General features: G+C 48.6%; 1 protein-coding gene across 5 annotated transcripts in view; it reads right to left on the reverse strand.

Moving 5' to 3' along the window:
- Positions 1-25,599, reverse strand: part of LOC140389824 (inactive N-acetylated-alpha-linked acidic dipeptidase-like protein 2) — a 1,491,575-nt gene that overhangs the window by 178,448 nt on the left and 1,287,528 nt on the right. For all 5 annotated transcript variants that reach the window (XM_072474375.1, XM_072474373.1, XM_072474374.1 and 2 more), the window contains one exon: positions 11,090-11,185. In XM_072474375.1, coding sequence (XP_072330476.1) covers positions 11,090-11,185 — 96 coding nt within the window. The remainder of the gene's footprint in view (positions 1-11,089; positions 11,186-25,599) is intronic.

The raw sequence follows: 25,599 nt of genomic DNA on the forward strand, positions 1-25,599 counted from the left end.
AGCCATCAGCCATACGTACAACATAAGAGAGGGGCGCGGCCTGTCGAGCAACGACAGCTGAGGCAGACCACCCACCATCCGTATCTTGATCCTGACAGTGTCTGCCGAGGATAGCACGGCCAGATCGGTGGCCTGGGCATCATAGCCCTGCTTTTGACGGTCTCTGAGCTGCTGCGTCTTCTGCAGCACCGGGAGGTGATCCAGGTTGGGCAGGTGTATGGCTGGAAGCATCGTCCGCAGGTCCCTGTTCATCAGGAGTTGAGCCGGCAACATGCCAGTGGACAATGGAGTCGCTCTGTGCGCGAGCAGTGCAAGGTGTATCTTGGAAGCAAAGTCCACGGCCTTGCAGATGAGCTGTTTCACAATATGCACCCCTTTCTCGACTTTTCCATTGGACTGTGGATAGTGCGGACTGGAGGTGACATGCTGGAAATTGTATGACCTGGCAAACGTGGACCATTCTCGACTGGTAAAGCACGGGCCATTGTCGCTCATGGCGGTGATTGGGATGCCATGCCTTGAGAACGTCTCCTTACAGGCTTTGATGACGGTCCAAGAGGTGAGGTCTGGGAGCTTCAGCACCTCAGGGTAATTCGAGAAATAGTCGATGATCAATACGTAGTCGCGATCATCCGCATGAAAGAGGTCGATGCCAACCTTGGACCATGGAGAGGTCAATATGTCATGCTGTTGGAGCATCTCCTTGCTCTGCGCTGGCTGGAACCGCTGACAGGTAGCACAGTTCAGGACCATGTTCGTGATGTCCTGGCTGATGCCGGGCTAGTAGACAGCTTGCCAGGCTCTGCGTCTGCACTTCTCGATGCCCAGATGTCCCTCATGAATCTGGCGCAGCACCAAGCTCTGGAGACTGAGCGGAATGACAATCCTGTCCAGCTTCAGGAAGGTACCATCAATCACCGTCAGGTCATCCTTCACATTGTAAAATTGTGGGCACTGCCCTTTCTGCCAGCCATTGGTGAGGTTATGGATGACGCGCTGCAAGAGGGGGTCTTTGGCTGTCTCATCATGGATGAGAACTACCTTATCATCTGTTGCCAGGAGAGTGCTAGCACGCAGCTGCACCTGCGATTCGATGTGCTGGATGATATCCAGCGGCTCACTGGGCGAGGTGACGGAGTGGGACAATGCATCAGCGATGATGAGCTCCTTGCCAGGTGTGTACACCAAGTTGAAGTCATACCTCCGAAGTTTAAGCAGGATTCTCTGCAACCGAGGCGTCATCTCATTCAGGTCCTTGTGGATGATGTGGACCAGAGGCCTATGATCCATCTCGACAGTGAATGTCGGCAGGCCGTAGACATAATCATGAAATTTGAGGATGCCGCTGAGAAGACCCAAGCACTCCTTCTCAATCTGAGCATATCTGGTTTCAGTGGGCGTCATCGCCCTTGATGCATAGCTACTGGTGCCCAGGATGATGTGTCATTTCGCTGAAGCAACACCGCACCGATGCCATCCTGTCTTGCATCGGTGGATATCTTTGTCTCCCGGTCCGGGTTGAAGAATGCCAGGACTGGTGCAGTGGTGAGCTTGGCTTTAAGCTCCAGCTTGGAATGAATATGCCCAGAAAATTGACCATACCCAAGAAGCGCAGCACCGCCTTTTTGTCTTCAGGGACCTTCATCGCCTCGATGGCCTTGATTTTGTCTGGGTCCGGGCACACACCATGCTGTGAGATCTGGTCGCCTCGGAACTTGAGCGTTGATGTGCCAAAACAACATTTGGACCTGTTTAACTTTAGGCCGTTGGCATGTACACGGCGGAATACCTTCTGGAGACGGGACACATGTTCTTCAGGGGTTGTGGACCATATGATGATGTTGTTCACATACACACAAACCCCTTCAATGCCTTCTATCATCTGCTCCATGATGCGATGGAATATCTCCGATGCCGAGATGATGCCAAATGGCATGCGATTGTCGCAGTATCTGCCAAAAGGCGTGTTGACTGTGCAGAGCCTTCTGCTGGACCCTTCAGCTGGATTTGCCAAAATTCCTGTGATGCATCCAATTTGGTGAAGAAGCGCGCGTGTGCCATCTCACTCGTGAGTTCCTCCCGCTTGGGGATGGGGTAGTGTTCCCGCATGATATTCTTATTGAGATCCTTGGGATCAATGTAGATGCGCAGGTCCCCCGAAGGCTTCTTTACGCACACCATCGAGCTGACCCAGTCAGTCGGTTCGGTGACCTTGGATATGATGCCTTTTTACTGAAGATCCTTGACCTGTGCCTTCAGGCGCTCTCTCAGTGGAGCAGGGACACGTCATGGTACGTGGACCACTGGCTTGGCATCAGGTCATAGCAGAATCTTGTATCGATACGGCAGTGTGCCCATCCCGTTGAACACATCTGGATACTGGGCGAGGATGTCGTTGATGCCGGCCTGAAGATCCACATGGGGGGATGTCGTGGTGTAAACCCTTTGAATGAGGTTCAGCTGCTTGCAGGAGTGCGCACCTAGTAGGGAAGCCCTGTCAGGCTTCACAATTTCAAAGTGTAACCGTGCTTGTGTGTGTCGGTTGGATAAGTGTAGATGGCAGGATCCCAGTGCCGTGATGGCATTCCCGTTGTAATCCAGGAGCTTGCAGGCAGCTGGATGACCGAGGGGGGCTTCTTAATGCATCTGAAGTCTGCCTGTGAGAGGAGGTTGGCAGAGGCACCTGTGCCCAGCTTGAACTGGATGGGGCAATGGTTGACCTTCATCACTGCTCGCCATTCGTCCTCGGAATCCACAGCTAGGATTGACTGGACTTGCGATGAATCTGGTGTGGCATATTCACACGTTGTAATAATGCCCACACGGTAGGCATTGTCCAGGCATTCATCATCTGGATCCATTGCACTGCCAGGATCAGAATCCTGTAGGCTTTGCTGCACACTCCGGATGTGCCGTCGTCGGAATTGGGAGCTCTAGCTCCTGACTGGTGGTGCAGATCTGCACAGAGCTGCATAGTGGCCTGGCTTCCCGCAGTTTAAACAGCGTCTGCCTCTTGCAGGGCAGTGTTTCTTTAAATGGGCGGTGCCACAGTTCGAACACGTCATGACGTCGGCGTCCTGACACTCCGTGCGTCGTTGCACATGCACAGTGCGGTTCTCAGACTTCTGCACCTGCGCAGTGCGGGTTTCGGCTGCTTCGTTATCCCGTTTGCATCGCGCATGCATCGGGCTCTGGGAAGAGCGCGTGAAATGGCTGCTTTCGTCAATGTTGAGGCACTGCATCCGGGAGATGGTCTGCACACTCTCCGCCTCATGGGAGGCTAGTTTATCATTTTCTGCCGTTTTGTACTGTGAATAGCGATTTTTAGCATGTTCATGCACTGTGCATGTTTCAATCGCGAGTGGCAGGGTCATATGCTTCATCTTCAGTAACTGCTCTCTCAGAGGATCAGAGTGAACTCCAAAAACAATTTGGTCCCTGATCATGGAGTCAGTGATATCACTGAAGTTGCAGGATTGCGCTAGCAGTCTAAGGTTAGTTAAATATGAGGGGAAGGATTTGTTTTTACCTTGCAACCGCTGCTTGACTATGTAGTGCTCGAAGATTTTGTTGGTGTCCACCTCACAGAGACTGTCAAACTTGTCCAGGATGGTCTGAAACTTTGTCTTGTCCTGGTCTTCGGTGAAGTGAAAGGAGTTGAATATTTCCAAGGTGTGTTCATCCGCTGTGGTGAGGAAAGGAGCTGTCTTCTGAGCATCAGACGCACCATTGAGGTCCGATGTTTCGACATAAAGTTGACATTTCTGCTTGAATGTCCACCAGTTGGCACTGAGATTGCCGGAGGTCCTGAGCTGGTGAGGAGCTGGAATCTGGTCCAACATGCAAGCACCTCGAGGCCACCATGGAAAGGTTGGCGATTGCCATGGAGACCTTGGTCCAGCAGGTCTTGCTGGATTTGTGCTCGGCCCTGCACTCCATTGTCATACGCCCTGGTGGGTACCATCAGGATGTAGCCCACATGGAGATGAGGAAACTTGACCTCTCTTCAAATGCCCCATCTCTTGCAGGAATCATGCTGGGCCCTCTGGCACCCACAGGGAGGATGAGTGCCATCTGGACACTCCGGGGACCTCCATCAGGATACCCCATGGGTGTGCACAGCTGCTCAGAGTCCCATCTGCCTGTGAGCACACCAACCCCAGCAGCACAAGCCACCAAGGGAGCTTCTGGCCTTGAGCAGGAGACTTTCATGAGACCAGGCCCCTTCAGAGCTCAGGCCACCAGAGGATATTCACCAAGGTCAGAATAGGCATCAGGATGTTACAGGCAGCAGGTTGCCTATGCCTTGCTGCAGATGTTGGAGCTGTACCAAGGTGTAGTGGTAGGGTTAGGAAAATTAAAAAGTTTTGATATCACCTCAGGGCCATGAGTGCTCTATCACTGTAAATAAATCACACTTTCTGAAAACTATTCCATGGATATGTGAATGTTATGGTCAGATGAAAGCATTTTGGTTTGGATCGTTGCAATGTTCAGATGTGATCGGCATAGAAACTGCAATAATGGGGCAAACCCCTTTTTGTGCAGACTGCAGACAGTCACCTGAGTGGTTCATTCATCTGAATCACACTTTCAGAGGTCCTATGGTCTGCTCTATGAGGGAGCATGTGGTGACGTGAGTAACATTGTACCTTTCCACGGCTGGAGCCTGAGGGCGATGTACTGGAGTCATCTTGCCTTTCACTATGTAGCTTTGGGAAACTTTGATGTGAGTCTATTAAGTTGCAGTGTAAAAGCAAAAAGTTAGAATTATAGCTCCCTGTTGCTTCCCGGGCAATGGGGATCCTTGTCCTTTGTGGTTGCCCTGGATCCTGTAGTTGTGGTGCTGGACAATCCTGCTCTCTTCCATTACCCCCCCCCTTCCAATGTGCCAGCAGGTCCCCATCCCATATTTTGGAGTCTTTGTGCAGCCGCTCCCTGGAACCTTTTAGGCACCCTTGTTTGCCTGTGTTTCACGCAGTCTCGTCGGGCTCCAACTTCCCTCCTCTCATTTGTGTTTGCTGTTCCCCACCCTCTTTCATGCTCAGCCCTCCTTCCACATAGCCCCCCCCCCGCCCCTTGTCTTCCTGAAATTCCCATTCATCATTTGCAAACCTAACAAATGGAAACTGACCATTGAGATTGTTGTTATAACCCACACGGATCTTACGGGATAGGGGTGATTAACTACCCCGTAGATGTTGCAGAATATGAGCTCTCCCGATAAGGGGGCAGGAGACCTTTAACAATGTCTGGCTATGTGTAAATATAGTTGGTCAGTGAGGCACCGACTAGAGAGTAGGAAATTACTGGAGCTGTATATAATAGTTGTAAAATGAAGTAAGTTTTTGTTTCAGCAAACTTGGTGTGGATTCTTCGTGGCCCTTATCAAACTGGCGATGAGGATAAAGACTGGATAGCTATCGATGCTTCTGAGCCACCTCTCAATCTCTATCGGATGCAGGTTTGAAATCCCCTTTCATCATGCCTCTTTTTGGACATTTGGACGTGTATGATGGAGAACTGGAAGATTGGAATCAGTATGCACAGAGGATGCATTACGTTTTCCAGGCCAACAATTTCACCAGATAACCGCCAGGTAGTCATCTTGCTAACTGCCTGTGGCATGCATACATTCGGAGTGGTACACAGCTTTACATAGCCAGCAGCCCCAGACATTAAATCTTTCAATGATCTTGTAGTTTTAGTGGGGCACCACTTTAACCTGACCGCATCCGTTATAGTACAATGTTACAGGTTTCATACTGCTGAAAGGACCCAGGCTGAGTTGGTCACTGAGCTTTTGTCGAGATAACATAAAATTGCAGAATTCTGTGAATATGGCGCCCCCCCCCCCGTCTGAAATGCTGCGTGACTGCTTGGTTCGCGGCATTAACAAGGCGGCGTCTCAGAAGAATCTGCTAGCCAAGCCTTCCCTGACTGTGCAACAGTCCATCCAAATTATGCTGTCCCGGAAAAGTGCAGAGCAAGGGGTACAGGAGATACAAGGGATGAGGTGAATGTCCTTGACGCTCCCGTCACGGAGCACCTCCCCGGACGGCTGCCTTACCCTAGACCGAATGCCATAACGATATGGCCCATCCCAGTGGCTGAAGGAAGAGCCTTCTCAGCGGGAGACTTCCCCAGAGTCCATAGAGGGGGAGCTCGATCAATGTGGGGCTTGGGGTCGACGGCCCCAGCGTGAGAGCAGGCTTCGAGTGAACCAGAGGTGCAGGCACCCCAGAAGAGGAAGACGTCAGCCCAGGGCCCGTACTTTCCACCTGGATGAGCCAGACGAGGGAGATGACTGCATGCAGTTGTATTGCGTGGCAGCCCCCCAAGTGGCCCCATTAAGGTTGCGGTGTGAGTCAACAGGCACCTGCTCAATATGGAGTTGTACACTGGCGCATCGGTCTCAGTGATGAGACAGAGAATGTTCAGCTGGGAATTCAGACCTTAGATTTGACGGACACCTAGGCCAGGTGGGTGAACCATTGGATATTGCAGTCACTACTGGGACCCTGGTGGTTTATGGGCACCAGTCAGTTCCTCCCGCTCAGTGTGGTAAAGGGCCACTGGACCAGCCTGTTGGGTTGTGATTTGTTGCACCATCTGCAGCTGCACTGGCTGCACATCCTCCAGCTGTGGTCCAGTGGACTGGGCAAAGTGTTGGGAAAATACCCCAAAGTGTTTCAATCTAGACTGGGGACGATAAAAGGGGTCATAGCCCGGATACAGCTCATACCGGAAGCCTCGCCATGATATTTCCGAGAACGCCCGATTCCCTATCCCTTGCTGGAAGAGGTGGAAATGGAGCTCAGTCTTTTGGAGTGCTTGGATATCATCAGGGCCGACCGGTTCACTGATTGGGCAGCGCCCATGGTACCGGGCATGAAGCCGGACAAAACAGTTTGTTTACGCGGGGATTACAAGTTAACAGTAAACACGGCTTTGCAGTTGGACCACTACCCCATACCCTGCATTGAGGATCTCGACATGAAACCTGCGGGTGGGCATTTGTGCACGAAGCTCGACATGAGCTTATTTGCAGTTCGGGTTGGATCTGGCCGCTCGCAAATCTGTCACCATCAATACGCACAGGGACCTATACGAGTATAGGCAGCTGCCTTTCAGTGTGTCCTCTCTGCTTGTGCAATTTTCAGTGCGCATTGAGGAGATCCTGCAAGGGCTGCCACATATGGCGGTTTATTTAGATGACGTGCTGGTCACAGGAGCCTCTGAGCAAGAACACTTGGACAACCTGGAGGCTGTATTAATGAGATTCTCTGAGGCTGGTGTCCGCTTACGCTGAGTGAAGTCTGTGTTTCATGCGAGGGAGGTGATCTACCACTGCTATCGGGTGGACCATGAAGGTTTGCACCCTGTTGCCATCCAGCAGGCCCCCATCCCAATGTGCACCTCAGAACTTCACTCTTTTCTTGGGCTTGCTAACTATTGCCGGAAGTTTCTATCGAACCTTGTGACCACATTGGCCCCCTTACACGTTCTTCTGAAGGAAATATGTGTGGGCCTGGGCCAGCAGCAGGAAACAGCCTTTTGGCGGTAAATAAGCAGTTGTCGTCTTCCGGGTTACTGACCCATTACGATCCCGCCAAACCATTACTCGTCACATGTGATGCGTCCCCCTATGGTATTGGGGCCATTCTGTCTGAACCGTCCCCCGTACATTCTCTGCAGCGGAAAGGATGTACGCACAGATCAAGGAGGAAGGTCTGGTGGTTGTTGCGGTGAAACGTTTTCACCAATATGTCTATTGCCGCCACTTCACTATTGTTACTGACCATAAGCCTTTGCTCGGACTTTTCAAGGAGGATAAGGCGATTCCGGCCAATGCCTCCATGTGCATCCAGCGCTGGGCCCTGTTATTTGCTGCCTCCGAGGATTCCTTCGAACATAGGCTGGGGGCTCAAATTGCTAATGCCGACGCACCGAGCCGGTTGTCTTTGTCGACTGGCCATTTATTGACCCTCAGGATAATCAAGGTAGTCACGGCTCTGAATTTCATGGATTCCTTGCTTGCCATGACGTCGCAAATCCATGAGTGGACCCAGACTGACCTGATCCTATCTAAAGTTCAGCACGTAGTTTTGTACGGTGGACAGCATTGATAGCTCCCAGGTGAGTTAAGGGCGTTTTCCTGCAAGCTATCTAAGTTCAGTGTAGAGGATGGTATCCTGCAGTGGGATACGTATGTAGTTGTCCTAGAAAGAGGGAAGAAGTTAATCTTGAAAGACCTCCACAGTGGACATTTTTTTAAAGACGGGTCCATGATGAAACTGCTGCCATGCAGTTCCATATGGTGACCGGATTTGGATGCAGACACTGAGAAAATGGCCCAACAATGCGCCGTTTGCCAAGGGCGACAGAAGCTCCTGCTGGCCACGCCCCTGCATCATTGGGAATGGCCAAGCCCGCTATGGGCGCAGTTGCATGCCAACTTTGCCAGTCCGTTTCAGGGGTCCATGTTCTTCTTGTTGACGGATTCCCATTTGAAATGGTTTGAAGTGCACAAGATGGTGGGAATCACGTCCCGGGCAACCATTGAGAAGTTATGTTCGTTGTTGTGCATGCACAGCCTCCCTGAAGTATTCGTCACTGATAATGGCATTCTTTTCACGAGTGAGGAGTTCTCTGGGTTTCAGAAGGCAAATGGGGTGCGGCACAAACGTACCGGCCCATAAAACCCAATGGTGGTATAGCGGAGCGAGCGGTGAAAACATTTAAACGGGGCCTCTGGAACAGTCGTCAGGACCGTCGGACACGAGGCTGGCTCGTTTCTTGTTTTGTGACATGACCACTCGGCACGCTGTGAGTGAAGTAGCTCCCCCAGAACTACTGGGCCGGAGACTTTGCACCCACCTGAATATGATTTTTCCAGACATAGGTGTGAAAGTGCACCACAATCAGGAGCAGCAAGGGCATTGCTCCATTCGACGTCCACCTTCCATGCACTTTATACCAGGCGACTCGGTGTTTGTTTAAAACTTTTTCATTCTGTCAACCCAAATGTTACAAGTTCTTTATCTGGAGTATGTTAATGCATGTGGAAACAGCTCCATTTTAAATTCAAAGCAAGCAACACATTTAACATTGGTGCAGGTGTATTTATTGTTAACTGCTACTCTGCATTACAAGGAATCCATATTATAGACTCTTTACCAACCATGAATTCATGTATTAATGACTCCATACAATTGCCATAGCTGACAGCTAAATTGCATGATTAGTCTTCAAGATTTCATGGAGCATTTTTTTCTTCTTCCTTAATTCATTTTAACAATAAAAAAACACTGGCATAATGAGGCAGAACGTTGTCATTCACATCCTCTTTAGGAAATTTAGCAAAGTAATCTATGCCGATACTCCAGTGTTGTACTGACAGAATGCTGCACTATCAAAGATGTCTTCCTTTGAGGACGAGGCGCAGTCGAGGCCCAGTCTTGTTCTCTCAGTGTGTAAAAGATCCCACGGCACTGTTCAAAGATGAACAGGGGAGTTAAAAGCCTGTGCCTTGACATTATTTATTCGTCAAGCAATAACACTCAAATGGTTTAGCTAGTCATTATCTGATTTCGCTACTTGGCTATTGTGACACAGGTCAGAAAATTATAAGAATCAGAGATCACCAGTTTTCTAGCGATGACCCATGGGACCCACCTCACACCAGAAGCACCCTGAGTGAAGGCTCGGTGAACAGACCTCCAAGAAGAATTTGACCGATTCAATTCAATTCAATCTACTTATGTCTGAAGCCGATATCTTGAGGAATATTGTGATCATTTGTATAGCATTAGATTTGAATACATAGTGTATTTGATGTAAGTTCAGTGAATAAAATCGTGTTGAATTATTAGTTTAATGCAGAGTATTTGTTTGATACATAACTGTTTAACCTCTTGTAAGATTACAGAGCCCAAGGGGCTCAACAATACATTACAAGAGGGGCAATTCAAAAGTACTTTATTAGTTACAAAGTGATTAGGATGGCCTGAGATCATGAAAAGCACCATGGAATTGCAAGTATTTCTTTCTTTCAATATCACCAATGGACTCTTCATTTGGTTATGGTGCTCCAAGTATTACTCCTACCCAAAATTAGGGAATATTTCAACAATCACTCTTTCTTTGTACATTTCTCTATTCAGGATGCCCTGTACTTCCATATACCAAACGCCATGCACTTCAGATCACGACCACTAGTAGCAACAGCAGAGACAAGTAAAGGAATACAAAATTGGAAATATACAGTGTAGGCTTGGCTATATCAATTCATGCACCTGCAAACAACCCGCGTCCAACAGTCGGGCCAGGTCGGCATCACCGGAACACGGGGCTGGTCTGTGCAGTGGCATGGCTGCATGCTGTCTGGCGTTTGCTCTACGGGATCGGTTTAAGAACTGAGCACGTTCCAGGCGAATCAGCTGGTAGGACAGCCAGTTCTAGCAAGAAGCCCGTGGGGCATCAGTAAGTGCCCTAATTAATGTTAGATATGGATGACGGTCTCGCTGGGTCGCTACCACACTTAGAAATGTTTCCTTTAGATCGCGCCAATGGTGTATTGCTGGAAATAATTGCATCTGATTTCAATTCCTGTTCTACATGCTTAACTGGTGGGAAACAAAGCAGCTTCATGATTTAAATCATGGCTCATTTCACCAAATATTTATTCAGTTTACCTTGAGAAAAAGAAATATACATGCAGGAATCACGAGTGTCTGGTCCAGCTCATAATTGGAGATCCGATAGTCGCATCCCTGAGTAATACTCGGAGCCACTCCATTCAAAAGAAAAATGATCGGACCAGTTATAGGAGTGACAAATGCCTGTGAACCTAAGAAGGGATCTACAATATATCTACAACTGCATTCAAACAATCATCTTTTAAAATGAAACATGCTGATCAAGAAGTCTAAAAATTAAAGCAAATGATTTGGTACACTTAACACATCTCAATAATTATGGACCGCTACATTATGGAAACACACGCTTTACTAGTTCATATATGGTGAGCCATGTTTATAGAGTGGCCTTAGTCTTTTAGCTTCCAGACAGTGAGAAATCTTCTTACCTTAGCAACAGTTTCATGAAGATTAAAGAAGGGATCTATGGCCTCCACCATCGATGCACTGTGAACCTGATGTGCTTCAGATAGAAATCCTGGCCCCTAGCAAAAACCAAAACCAAATACAACTGAGATGGTGAAAATATTTTGTTGGCATTTATATATTATTTGGAATACTTTATCGCAATGCTCCATTATATACATCTCCAAACATGGATGTTGCTTTATGGATAGTTCAGTAACAACATATACAGCATCTTCAAAGTAAGAAAATGTCCCAGTGTGCTTCAGAGGAATATTATAAACGTACAACACTTATTCACATGAGGAGATATTGGATGGATGACCAAATGCTTGCTCAAAGAGGCAGGTTTTAGTAAGTATGTTAAAGGTAGAAATCCATCCAGAGAGGTAGAAAGGTGTGTGTATTTTTAGGTTGAGGGGAGATGATATTTCGGGTCTTATGGCCTTTAGGCAACTGAAGAGATGGTGACCAATGGTGGAGCGATTATAACAGGCAATAATTAAGGCCAGAATTAAATGAACACAGATATCTCAGCGCGTTTGGGGGCTGGAGGAGATTAAAGAGATAAGGAGGGGCAAGGCCATGGAAGAATTTGAAAACAAGTATGACAATTGTAAAATCAAAATGTTGCTCGAGAGCGAGCCAATGTAGTCCAGCGAGCAATGGGGTACCAGAGTTGGTGCGAGTTAAAACACCAGCAGTAGGGTTTTGGATTACCCTGGCGGAATTCTACCTTCTGGGGACTAAGTCCCCACGCCGGCGGGAAAACCGGCGGCAACCACTCCAGCGTCAACAGCCCTCGAAAGTGCAAAATTCTCTGCATTTTCGGGGGCTAGGTGGTTGCCGGAGGGGTTGGCGCCGTTCCAGCCGGTGCTGAAGGTGGGGGTTCGCGCATGCGCAGACCGGCCGGCGTGATCTCGCACATGCATGGAACGGCCGGCGTGATTCTGCACATGCGCAGACCGGCCGGCATATTTTCGCGCATGCGCAGGAGTTCTCTTCTCCGCGCTGGCCCCCGGGCGATATGGCGGAGCCCTACAGGGGCCCGGCGCGGAAGAAGCAAGTGCCCCACGGAACAAGCCCGCCCACAGATCGGTGAGCCCCAATCGCGGGCCAGGTCACTGTGGGGGCCCCCCCCGGGGTTGGGTCCCCCCGCGGCCTCGCATACTCACCTGCCAGGTCCTGCCGTGTGTGAGGTGAGTAATTCCCGCCGGCGAGACCGGCCAAAAATGGATGGCCTCTCAGGGCCCGGAGAATCGCCGGGGGTAGCCGCTGAAAAACGGCGCCGGAGAATACCGCAGCCAGCATCGGGGCGGCGGGGTGGGATTCACGCTTCCCCCGGGGGTTCTCCGACCCGGCGGGGGGATCGGAGAATCCCGGCCCTTATGTTTAGAGAGGATAGAATGTGGCTGACCAGCCGAGAGTGAATTGGAAAAGTCAAGTCAACAGATAACTAAGGCACAAGGGTGTCAGCAGCAGCTGAGCTGGGGCAGGGGCAAGGGGACCATTTTGCAGTGCACAGTTTTACAGGTTACATCAGAATTATAATAAGGATCTCCCATTTTTAATCTTGCGAGTTTCCCAAGCAGAATGGAAAGTGAAAGATCAAACTTAAATGAAAGCATTTATTTTTCTCTGATTTGATACCTAGATTGCACACTTATGTAACATTGCCTAAAAATAACATGAAGCTCATTTGATGTCAAAGAGATATACAAGGTGCTTCATGGAGGAATTTGGAGCAATTTTGAGACAGATTGAAAGCTTTGTACACATGTCATACTTATTGAAACACTGCTCCATTTGAAACAGTTTGTATTGTTGAAAACCTTAGTTTTTGCACCTGGTTTCCTGATATGTAAATGCAGCAATCTGGATTTTTCTTCCACTTGACATATTTTTGTCAAGTTCTGCAGTCAGGACAGCACGGTGGCTCAGTGGTTAGCATTGCAGTCTCACGGCGCTGATGTCCCAGGTTTGATCCTGGCTCTGGGTCACTGTCCAGGAGTTTGCACATTCTCCCCATGTTTGCGTGAGTTTCGCCCCCACAACACAAAGATGTGCAGGTAGGTGGATTGAACAAACTAAATTGCCCCTAAATTGGAAAAAATGAATTGGGTACTCTAAATGTTTTTAAAAATTAAAGTTCTGCAGTCACAGATTGAACAGCATTTGAAGAGAAAGGATGTTGGGGTTACCCTTTCAGAGGGGTGCTGTCACCGGAAATCCCTTTGACAATGGCGGGGTCGCAGATCCCGCTGGCGGGTCGCATCTGCTGCCAACAAATACGCGGCGGGGATGGTCGGTAAGTCCCACCCATGGTCTTTTTGTCAATTTTGATGAATGTGGTGCTGGGAACAAATAGGCCTGAGGTGCAAGTAATAATGAGCCTCAGGAATCAATACCAGTAATACCGCAGGTGCTCACTGGGAGGTTGATTCAAAGATTGAGCCTGTACGATGCCAGCTGGGCTTCTCGGGTGCCTCCTCAAAATAGACTGGGGATGGGGGCTGTTGTGTTTTATGCAGAGATGACACACACCAGCTTTCTATGCCTGAAAAGGAGTTTTTATTCAATGCTTTAAAAAGTCTGCTTTCATGCTGACAGTGTCATGATATCCACATCAGCAGATAATGGTGCAATCACACACACACTGATGGACAGGCAGTTGGACCAACCAGAACACACATAACATCGCAGCCAAAGACCAGTGAGAGCACACACACTATAAAACAGGGAACACCACAGTTCCCGCTCATTCTACCAGGAGATAGCTCAGAGCACAGAGCTCACAGTGTGCCACTCAGACATAGTCCATGTGCTGAGTGCCTCACTAAGATAGTGATAGGGCTGGGTCCACAGATTAGCTGGTGAAGCACGTACCCAAGCCAGCAGTTAGTTGTAACCGGTGTTAAGATAATAAAACAGAGTTGTACCATCTACAGCCGTGTTGGATCATTTGTGCAGCAGAACACCCAACACGACAACAGCTTTTTTGCTTCAATTCAGTTTCTCTTTTCCAGTCACCACACCCAGGCTAGTTGTCTGAAAGCCCAGAGAGATCAATTAGCAGGCTAGCAATATCAAACATCTAACAATTTAGCAACTGAATACTACAAGGGCGACCAAGAATGCGGAGCAGGATTGATGAATAACAGTGCTGGTTGGACTTCCGGGTGCGGCGATGACCAGCTAAGTCGCACGTTTCGGCAGCTCCCGGTGGAACGGACTTTTGGGCTCTTAATAAGAGCCCCAACAGCAATTTTAACGGCTAAAAGCACTGTGCGGTAAACCAGAAGGGAGTCCCCCCTGGATACGGATGGAAAAAGGAGAGGAAAGTGGCCGGATTGCGGTGGATCCTTTAGAGCAGCGGCAAGGAAGGCAAGCAAAAACCAAGATGGCGTCGGAAGGTGGCAGTTTAATATGGGGCACTGAACAACACGAGTTTTTGAAACGCTGCGTGGAAGAGCTTAAAAAGGAGATGAAGAAGGAGCTGTTGGCCCCGATATTACAGGCGATTGAAGGGCTAAAAGATGAGCAAAAGACCCAGGAGCGGGAGCTTCGGGTCGTGAAGGCAAAGGCTGCCGCGAACGAGGACGATATACAGGGCCTGGTGGTGAAGACGGAGATGCACGAGGCACACCATAAACGATGTGTGGAAAGGCTGGAGGTGCTGGAGAATAATGCGAGGAGGAAGAATTTAAGGATTCTTGGTCTTCCTGAAGTTACAGAAGGGGCGGACGTTGGGGCATATGTGAGCACGATGCTGCACTCGTTGATGGGATCGGAGGCCCCGATGGGTCCGCTGGAGGTGGAGGGAGCCTATCGAGTTATGGCGCGAAGACCGAGGGCTGGAGAAATTCCTCGAGTCATAGTGGTGAGATTCCTCCGTTTTAAGGACAGAGAGATGGTCCTAAGATGGGCAAAGAAAACTCGGAGCAGTAGATGGGAGAACGCGGTGATCCGCGTATATCAAGACTGGAGTGCGGAGGTGGCGAGAAGGAGGGCGAGCATTAATCGGGCCAAGGCGGTGCTTCATAAAAAGAAGATCAAATTTGGAATGCTGCAGCCGGCAAGACTGTGGGTCACATATCAAGGGAAGCAACACTACTTTGAAACGGCGGATGAGGCGTGGACATTTATTGTTGAAGAGAAATTGGAATGAGTGGGTTATTAAAAAAGAACGTTCGAGACAAAGTGGTGGGGCGAATATGGGGGGCGAAGAGGGGGGAAAAAAGGGGGGGGGAAGAGATGATTTTTATGTTTTTAATCCTGCGACCTGGTAACTTTTCTCTATTCCACAGGTTGTGGGGGAGGGAGGAAGGGAGGTGGAGGAGTTGGGGACGTTGGCCATTGGGGGCGGGGCCAAAAGGGAAGCGCCGGCTTTGTTCCCGCGCTATGATAATTATGGCGGGAATAGGGAAGCAGGAAGGAGGGGGCGTCGCACGGTGCGAGCCGAGGTCATGGGGGGAAGCCGAGGTCGGCCAGAGTTTGCTGACTTCTGGGAGCAACATGGGGGGTGTAACTACGCTAGTGGGGGATCTAGTGGGGGGGGGTGGGAGGGGGGGATTTACTGGGTTGCTGCTGCTGGGGAGAAGGGGGAGCTGGTATGGGGTGAGGTGGGCGGGGCGGGGGGGGGCATCGCCTGGGGGGGACACAGCTGCGTGGGAACCGGGTGAGGAGCTGGGTAAAAGGGGATGGCTAATCGACAAGGGGGGGGGGGGTGCTAAAGAGCCCCCCAACCCGGCTGATCACGTGGAATGTGAGAGGGCTGAACGGGCCGATAAAGAGGGCATGGGTACTCGCACACCTAAAGAAACTTAAGGCTGATGTGGTTATGTTACAGGAGACGCATTTGAAACTGATAGACCAGGTTAGACTACGCAAAGGATGGGTGGGGCAGGTGTTTCATTCGGGGCTAGATGCGAAAAACAGGGGGGTGGCTATATTAGTGGGGAAGCGGGTAATGTTTGAGGCAAAGACCATAGTGGCGGATAGTGGGGGCAGATACCTGATGGTGAGTGGCAAATTACAGAGGGAGGTGGTGGTCTTAGTGAACGTATATGCCCCGAACTGGGATGATGCCAACTTTATGAGGCGCATGTTAGGACGTATCCCGAACCTAGAGGTGGGGAAGTTGGTAATGGGTGGAGATTTTAACACGGTGCTGGAACCAGGGCTGGACAGATCGAGGTCCAGGACTGGAAGGAGGCCGGCAGCAGCCAAGGTGCTTAAAGACTTTATGGAGCAGATGGGAGGAGTAGACCCATGGAGATTTAGTAGACCTAGGAGTAAGGAGTTTTCGTTTTTCTCCTATGTCCACAAAGTTTATTCGCGAATAGACTTTTTTGTTTTGGGAAGGGCGCTGATCCCGAAGGTGAGGGGGACGGAGTATACGGCCATAGCTATTTCGGATCACGCTCCACATTGGGTGGACTTGGAGATAGGGGAGGAAAAAGAACGGCGTCCACCCTGGAGAATGGACATGGGACTAATGTCGGATGAGGGTGTGTGTCTAAGGGTGAGGGGGTGTATTGAAAAGTACTTGGAACTCAATGATAATGGGGAGGTCCAGGTGGGAGTGGTCTGGGAGGCGCTGAAGGCAGTGGTTAGAGGGGAGCTAATATCAATCAGGGCACACAAAGGAAAGCAGGAGAGTAGGGAACGGGAGCGGTTGCTGCAAGAACTTCTGAGGGTGGACAGGCAATATGCGGAGGCACCGGAGGAGGGACTGTACAGGGAAAGGCAAAGGCTACACGTAGAATTTGATTTGCTGACTACGGGTACTGCAGAGGCACAGTGGAGGAAGGCACAGGGTGTACAATACGAATATGGGGAGAAGGCGAGCAGGTTGCTGGCCCACCAATTGAGGAAAAGGGGAGCAGCGAGGGAAATAGGGGGAGTGAGGGATGAGGAGGGAGAGATGGAGCGGGGAGCGGAGAGAGTGAATGGAGTGTTCAAGGCATTCTATGAAAGGTTATATGAAGCTCAGCCCCCGGATGGGAAGGAGAGAATGATGTGTTTTCTGGACCAGCTGGAATTTCCTAAGGTGGAGGAGCAGGAGAGGGTGGGACTGGAGGAAGTAGTGAAAGGAATTAGGAGCATGCAGGCAGGGAAGGCTCCGGGACCGGATGGATTCCCAGTTGAATTTTACAGGAAATATGTGGACTTGCTCGCCCCGCTACTGATGAGAACCTTTAATGAGGCGAGGGAAAGGGGACAGCTGCCCCCGACTATGTCAGAGGCAACGATATCGCTTCTCCTAAAGAAAGAAAAAGACCCGCTGCAATGCGGGTCCTATAGGCCGATTTCCCTCCTGAATGTAGACGCTAAGATTCTGGCCAAGGTAATGGCAACGAGGATAGAGGATTGTGTCCCGGGGGTGGTCCATGAGGACCAAACTGGGTTTGTGAAGGGGAGACAGCTGAATACGAACATACGGAGGCTGCTAGGGGTAATGTGATGCCCCCACCAGAGGGGGAAGCGGAGATAGTGGTGGCGATGGATGCCGAGAAAGCATTTGATAGAGTGGAGTGGAATTATTTGTGGGAGGTGTTGAGGAGATTTGGCTTTGGAGATGAGTATATTAGATGGGTACAGCTGCTGTATAGGGCCCCGATGGCTAGCGTGGTCACGAATGGACGGGGGTCTGCATATTTTCGTCTCCATAGAGGGACGAGGCAGGGATGTCCTCTGTCCCCATTATTGTTTGCACTGGCGATTGAGCCCCTGGCAATAGCACTGAGGGGTTCCAGGAAGTGCAGGGGAGTACTCATGGGAGAAGAACACTGGGTATCTCTGTATGCGGACGATTTGTTGTTGTATGTGGCGGACCCGGCGGAGGGGATGCCAGAGATAATGCGGATACTTGGGGAGTTTGGAGAATTTTCAGGATATAAACTGAACATGGGGAAAAGTGAGTTGTTTGTGGTGCATCCAGGGGGGCAGAGCAGAGAAATAGAGGACTTACCGCTGAGGAAGGTAACAAGGGACTTTCGCTACTTGGGGATCCAGATAGCCAAGAATTGGGGTACATTGCATAGGTTAAATTTAACGCGGTTGGTGGAACAGATGGAGGAGAACTTCAAGAGATGGGACATGGTGTCCCTGTCACTGGCAGGGAGGGTGCAGGCGGTTAAAATGGTGGTCCTCCCGAGGTTCCTTTTTGTGTTTCAGTGCCTCCCGGTGGTGATCACGAAGGCTTTTTTCAAAAGGATTGAGAAGAATATCATGAGTTTTGTGTGGGCCAGGAAGACCCCGAGAGTGAGGAGGGGATTTATGCAGCGTAGTAGGGATAGGGGGGGGCTGGCACTACCGAGCCTAAGTGAGTACTACTGGGCCGCCAATGTCTCAATGGTATGTAAGTGGATGGGAGAAGAGGAGGGAGCGGCGTGGAAGAGATTGGAGAGGGCGTCCTGCAGGGGGACTAGCCTACAAGATATGGTGACGGCGCCGTTGCCGTTCTCACCGAAGAAATACACCACAAGCCCGGTGGTGGTGGCTACTCTGAAAATCTGGGGGCAGTGGAGACGGCATAGGGGTAAGACGGGAGCCTCGGTGTGGTCCCCGATAAGAAATAACCATAGGTTTGCTCCGGGGAGAATGGATGGGGGTTTTGGAACATGGCAAAGAGCAGGAGTAACACAATTGAGCGATCTGTTTGTAGATGGGACGTTTGCAAGTCTGGGAGCGCTGACCGAAAAATATGGGTTGCCCCAAGGGAATGCATTCCGGTATATGCAACTGAGGGCTTTTGCGAGGCAACAGGTGAGGGAATTCCCGCAGCTCCCGACGCAGGAGGTGCAGGACAGAGTGATCTCAAAGACATGGGTGGGGGACGGTAAGGTATCAGACATATACAGGGAAATGAGGGACGAGGGGGAGATTATGGTAGATGAGCTGAAAGGGAAATGGGAAGAGGAGCTGGGGGAGGAGATTGAGGAGGGGCTGTGGGCTGATGCCCTAAGTAGGGTAAACTCATCGTCCTCGTGTGCCAGGCTAAGCCTGATACAATTTAAGGTGTTACACAGGGCGCATATGACTGGAGCACGGCTCAGTAAATTTTTTGGAGTAGAGGATAGGTGTGCGAGATGCTCGAGAAGCCCAGTGAATCACGCCCATATGTTCTGGTCATGTCCGGCACTACTGGGGTTTTGGGTGGGGGTGACAAAGGTGCTTTCGAAGGCGGTGGGGGTCCAGGTCGAACCAAGCTGGGGGTTGGCTATATTCGGGGTTGCAGAGGAGCCGGGAGTGCAGGAGGCGAAAGAGGCTGATGTTTTGGCCTTTGCGTCCCTAGTAGCCCGGCGCAGGATACTGTTGATGTGGAAGGAAGCCAAGCCCCCGGGTGTGGAGACCTGGATAAATGACATGACAGGGTTTATAAAGTTGGAACAGATTAAGTTCGTCCTAAGGGGGTCGGCTCAAGGGTTCACCAGGCGGTGGCAACCGTTCGTCGAATACCTCACAGAAAGATAGAGGGAATGGAAAAGAAGAAGACAGCAGCAGCAACCCGGGGGGGGGGGGGGGGGGGGGTGAGGGGGAGGGGGGGGGGGAAGAGGGGGGGGGGGAGGAACCAGAAGGACTCTCAGGGATGTTAGTGTATATGTATAATATGTATAGGTTGTTGTTATAGGTAATTGTATATTGGACTGCTAAATTGTATTTTTGGAGAGTATTTATTTGGGACAAGGCAGTTGCCATTTAGTTTTGTTTTTCAATTTCGATGTTGTTTATATATTATTTATTTCTTGCTTAAAACTGGCCATTGTTATTTATATTGTTATATTACTGTGTAAAGGATACACAATGTACTGTCATGGTTGGCCAAAAATTTTGAATAAAATATATTTTAAAAAAACAGTGCTGGTTGTGTTGTGTGTGTGTGGGTGTGTGTGTGTGGGGGGGGGAGCAGTTGAAGATAAGCCACAGTAGTCCATCCAGTTTGAATTTAGAGACAGTCCTCCTGACTTCACATTCAGGCAAGTATATTTGAAGTACTTACCTTGCTGGTCTGAGCCTGTAGCGGGTTGTTTTAAGTGTTGCCTATTAAGCCTCAGATAAATTTATGTTTAGCGAATGAAGCCAGCTCAATGCCTAGGGCAACCCAATATTAACCAGACATTTGAATCTTTATTTCAAGTTTGAAACCATTAAATGCCTATTTCAAGTGTGGGACCACAAGGCTTATACTTTGTGCCTTAACAGGTATGATAGCGGCACACTTCTAGCTTGTAATAAGTGTCTGAGTCCTGACCAACAGACTGAAATAAAATGAAAATCGCTTATTGTCACAAGTAGGCTTCAAATGAAGTTACTGTGAAAAGCCCCTAGTCACCACATTCCGCCGCCTGTTCGGGGAGGCTGGTACGGGAATTGAACCGTGATGCTGGCCTGCCTTGGTCTGCTTTAAAAGCCAGCGATTTAGCCCTGTACTAAATGGGAGACTTTGAAGATGCTGATGAGCAACAGTATGCACAGACCCAAAATCCTTTGCTGCTTCTTTTCTGGGGAAAGGTTGGGCAGGTCAGAAACACCAACAGCAAATTTGTGGTTTCATCTCAAATGAAATCTCTATTTTTAATTTAGTGCCCATTGTTCTCACATTAAGCAATAAGCTTTATCCATATGGCAGACAGATTGTGGAATTGCCCCCGTGAAGTCTGGAAGAAACGCAATGATTTTACACCTGTACGATCTGTTAACGTTGCATATGGAAATCATTATCTCAATTTTATATGCTCAAGGGCTGTAATCATATATTTATTTTCTCGTTTATTCCCGTGTTTGTTGATGGAGTGATAAAAGAAAGTTACAAATAAAATAAAAGCTAATGGAATTTACCCACAAGATTAGTCAGAAGGGTTTACAGCATTTGAAATATGACTTACAAAGCTAATGAAAGCCACATGATAAAAATAAACAATAGTAAACCCATTAAACTGTCCTAATTGTTAGGAGCACTGAAGATGACAAGGGCACAGAATGCACTCTGGGCTGGGGAATTTCACCAGGGGGGCTTGGTAAGACCACTAATGACAGTGGTGCCCAACTCCTGAAGGACATAGCTGCTAGACTGGGTTTGCAGCAGCCGGTCAAGGAACCAACAAGAGGGAAAAACCTTCTTGACCTTGTCCTCACCAATCTACCTGTCACAAATGCTTCTGTCCATGACAGTGTAGGTAAGAGTGACCACAGCACAGGCCTTCTGGAGGCAAAGTCCTGTCTTCACACTGTTGGGTACACTCTATCGCACTGTGTGTCATTCCCACTGTGCTAAATGGAATCGATTTCAAATAGATATAGCAACTTAAAACTGGGTATCCATGAGGCACTGTGGACCATCAGCAGCAGCAGAACTGCATTCAAGTATAATCTGCAAGCTCATGTTCTGGGATATCCCCCCTCTAGCATTACAGGGGATCAACCTGGTTCAATGAAGAGTGCAGGATGACACGTCAGGAGTAGCACAAGGCATACCTAAAAATAAGGTGCTAGCCACTGCGGCGTTTTTTGTGTTGTTTATTTAGAGTGGATTGCGTAGTGTTCCACAAGTGCCACAGTATAGCTTTTACTGAAACAAAGCTATGATTTTATTTACACAATTAAACTGGGTTTAGACACTTTCAGAACACAGAATTGATGAATAACATCGAATGACATTCACCTACTGCTAATCTCACTCACTGGTGTAACAATCATCTAACCTTCACAAACTAACTGCTCTTATGACCTTCACAAACTGTCTCCTGCTTACACTCCTCCCCTAAGGTCTAGCATCATTGCTTTATGTAGCATCTGCAGCTCCCTCTAGAGGCTATTCATGGTATTACATTAACCCTTGAAATGTTGATAGTTATGATAATACCAGTCTCGTGAAGCTACAACACAGAACTACTTGCCCATCAAACAGCATGCAATCCCACAAACAACGGATCAGATCTATGCTCTGTTGCTCTGCCACATTCAGTCATGAATAGCAGTGAATAGTTAAGCAGCTTAATGGAGGATGAGGCTCCACAAATATCTCCATCCTTAATGATGGGGGAGCCCAGCACATAATTACAAAAGACAATACTGAAGCAATTTCAACCATCTTCAGCCAGAAGTGTCAAATGAATGATCCAACTTGGCCTCCTCCTGAGGTCCCCAGCATCCGACATGCTAGTCATCAGTAATGCACTTCACTTGAGAAAGGCACTGGGTACTGCAAAGGCTATGGGCTCTGACAACATTCCAGCAATAGTGACTTGTGTTCCAGAACTAATTGCGGCCCTAGCTAAGCTATTCCAGTTCAGCTACAACACTGGTAGCAACTCCGGCAATGTGAGAAATTGTCCAGGTATGTCTTGTCAACAAAAAGGACAAACTTAGCCAGCTCATGACCATCCAATCAGTCTACCACAGAATCCGTACAGTAAAGAAGGAGGCAATTCGGCCCAACGGGTCTGTACCAACCCTCTGAAAGAGCACCATACCTAGGCTCACTCCCTTGCCCTGTGCCAGTAACCCTACCTAACCTGCACATCTTGGGACACTAAGGGCAATTTTAGTATGGCCCATTCACCTAACCGGCACATTTTTGGACCGTGGGAGAAAACCGGAGCATCCGGAAGAAACCCATGCACACACAGGGAGAATGTGCAAATTCCACACAGTCATCCAATGCTGGACTTGAACCTGGGTCCCTGGAATTGTAAGGCAACAGTCCTAACCACTGTGCCATCCCTCAATCATCAGCAAAACGATGAATGGGGTTACTGGCAGTGTTGTCAAGCAGCACTTGCTCAGCAATAATTTTGTCACTGATGCTCAATCTGGGTTCCATCAGGGTTACCCGGCTCCTGACCTCATTCCAACCCAAAATAGCTGACTCAAGACTGCCTTTGACACCAAGGAAGCATATAGCTGAGTGTGTCATCAAGAAAAACAAGTTAATGGGAATCAGGGGGAAAATGCTACACTGGTTGGAGTCATACCTAGCACAAAGTAAAATGGTTGTGGCTGTTGGAGGTCAAACCCCTCAGTCCCAATATATTCCTTCATGGATTTCTCAGGGTAGTGTCCTAATTCTAACCATCTTCAGCTACTTAATTAATGCCCCCCCCTCCCCCCCACCATAAGGCCAGAAGTGGGGATGTTCGCTGATGATTCTACAAAATCCAATACCATTAGCAACTCTTCAGATACTGAAGTAGTCCATGTCCAAATGCAGCAAGACCTAGACAATATCCAGGCTTGCGCTGACAAGTGGTAAGTTACACTTGCGCCACACAAGCGCCAGGCAATGACCATCTCCAACAAGAGAGAATCTAACCATCTCCCAAAAATATTCAATAGTATTACTATCACTGAATCCTCCACAACAGCATCTTCGGGGTTACCATTGACTAGAAACTAAACTGGACCAGATCAGTACTGTGGCTACAAGAGCAGGTCAGAGGCTGGGGATTCTGCAGTGAGTAACCCACTTCCTGACTCTCCAGAGACTGTCCACCAACTACAAGGCACATGTCAGGGGCATAATGCATAACTTGCCACTTGCCTGGATGAGTGCAGTTCCAACAAGTCAAGAAGATCACAAGCATCCAGGAAAAAGTAGCTTACTTGATCGACAGCCCATCCACCACCTTAAAGATTCACTTCCTCCACCAATAACGCACAGTGGCAACAAGGTGAACCATCTACAAGATGCATTGTAGCAACTTGCCTATCCGTCTTCGACAGCACATTCCAAACCCACAACCTCTCCCACCTAGAAGGACAAGGGTAGCAGATATATGAGAACACCACCACCTCCAAGCATTGCAGCACCCTGACTTGGAACTACATCACCATTCCTTCACTGTTGCTGGGTCAAAATCCTGGAACTCCATCCCTAATATAGGCAATAAATTGCTGCCCAACCAATCGAGGCCCACATGCGCTGGCCGAATAAATATAAATAAGATCTTAATTAATTATGTTTAAACACAATTTTGCAATTTGTGTAAGTATTTGGAAAAGAAATGCAATTTTCTGGATGATGAGAAATGGCAGATATTCAATTACGCATTTCCTAAAATATAAATAACAATCTACAGTACACTGTATGAACTCTGCATTTCCTGAAATGTAACTTTGATCACTGTATTATTTTATATAGTTTCATAATCAGTACCACTTTTGAGCTTCTAAAAAGGGCTTTGATGCACTTTCCCACAGAATTTCATATTCATTGACACTATACATAGATCACACAACAAAAATGAACTGATTGAACATTACATGGATATATAATTTGAATTGCATACTTTTATGGTGAGATATCTGTAAGCACCTTTATCCCTATACTTCAGATCTTAGGATCTTTGACAGAATTCTGATGCATGGTCCAGAATTTGAACTCTTAACTCTACCTTTCTCTCTCTGCATATATTGCTTGAGTTGCTGAAAATTAACACTTTCTGGCTTTATTTCAGATTGCCAGCATCTGTATCTCACTTTTTTTTCTCTGTTTTGATAAAACACACCTAAACATTAAAAAGATACCCAATATCCCTATCCTTTGCTTTCTCATGTGTCTGGCTTTACCACTCTCCAACTTCCAGCTTTCATGCATTTCAGGCTCTCAGGCCACTCCTGGGCACTTTTTCATGAAATTAGCAGCCATATTCTTGGTGAACTCGCACACACAGAGAGACCACGTTTTGCCAGAAACGTTATGATACAACGGTGGCTTACTCCATTTTGCTGCAGAAGAATTACGCAGACCACAAGCCCAACAAAGATTGTGGAATGCAGCTAAATGCTGCCAAATGGGGCATTTAAGTTCAATCTAAATGCATGGCTCCTGATGATGTCCCACATTGCCCACCTGCCATTTGGCATGATGCCACTATGCTTTATCAGGTCATCAACAAATAAATTACGAGTAACACAGAGCTTTCCATTCAAAAATACTTGGAACAATCCATCACAAAAGCACTGAAAGGACGGCACGGTGGTGGTGGTTAGCACTGTTGCATCAAGGCACCGAGGGCCCGGCTTCTATCCTGGCCCTGGGTCACTGTCCCTGTGGAGTTTGCACATTCTCCCTGTGCCTGCATGGGTCTCATACCCAGGACCAAAGATGTACAGGGTAGGTGGATTTGCCACACTAAAATTTCCCAAAAATATTTTAAAAACAAAAGCACTGAAAATGGCCTTCTGGAAACGGCCACGAATGTTCATGCAGCTAATATCCAGATGGAAAAAATCATGGGATGGATGCAGTATAAAAAGACAGTAGCTCACCACTGACCAGACAGCAGAGGTCCCTGGCTTCAGACCCCCTTGCAGAGAGTGAACAGCGCTCAACTAAATCCAGACAACCGACTCCAAAATTGGAAGATGAGGGATAGCTCTAAGTGTAATTGTGGCCATGCACCCCAGACCATCTACCTGCCCACTACGATCTGTTGTGGGAGGCACCTCAATTCTCCATTTTGAATTTGAGCAGGCCATCAAATGGATA

This window comes from Scyliorhinus torazame, chromosome 14, assembly GCF_047496885.1.
Source record: "Scyliorhinus torazame isolate Kashiwa2021f chromosome 14, sScyTor2.1, whole genome shotgun sequence".
Classification (NCBI taxonomy): domain Eukaryota; kingdom Metazoa; phylum Chordata; class Chondrichthyes; order Carcharhiniformes; family Scyliorhinidae; genus Scyliorhinus; species Scyliorhinus torazame.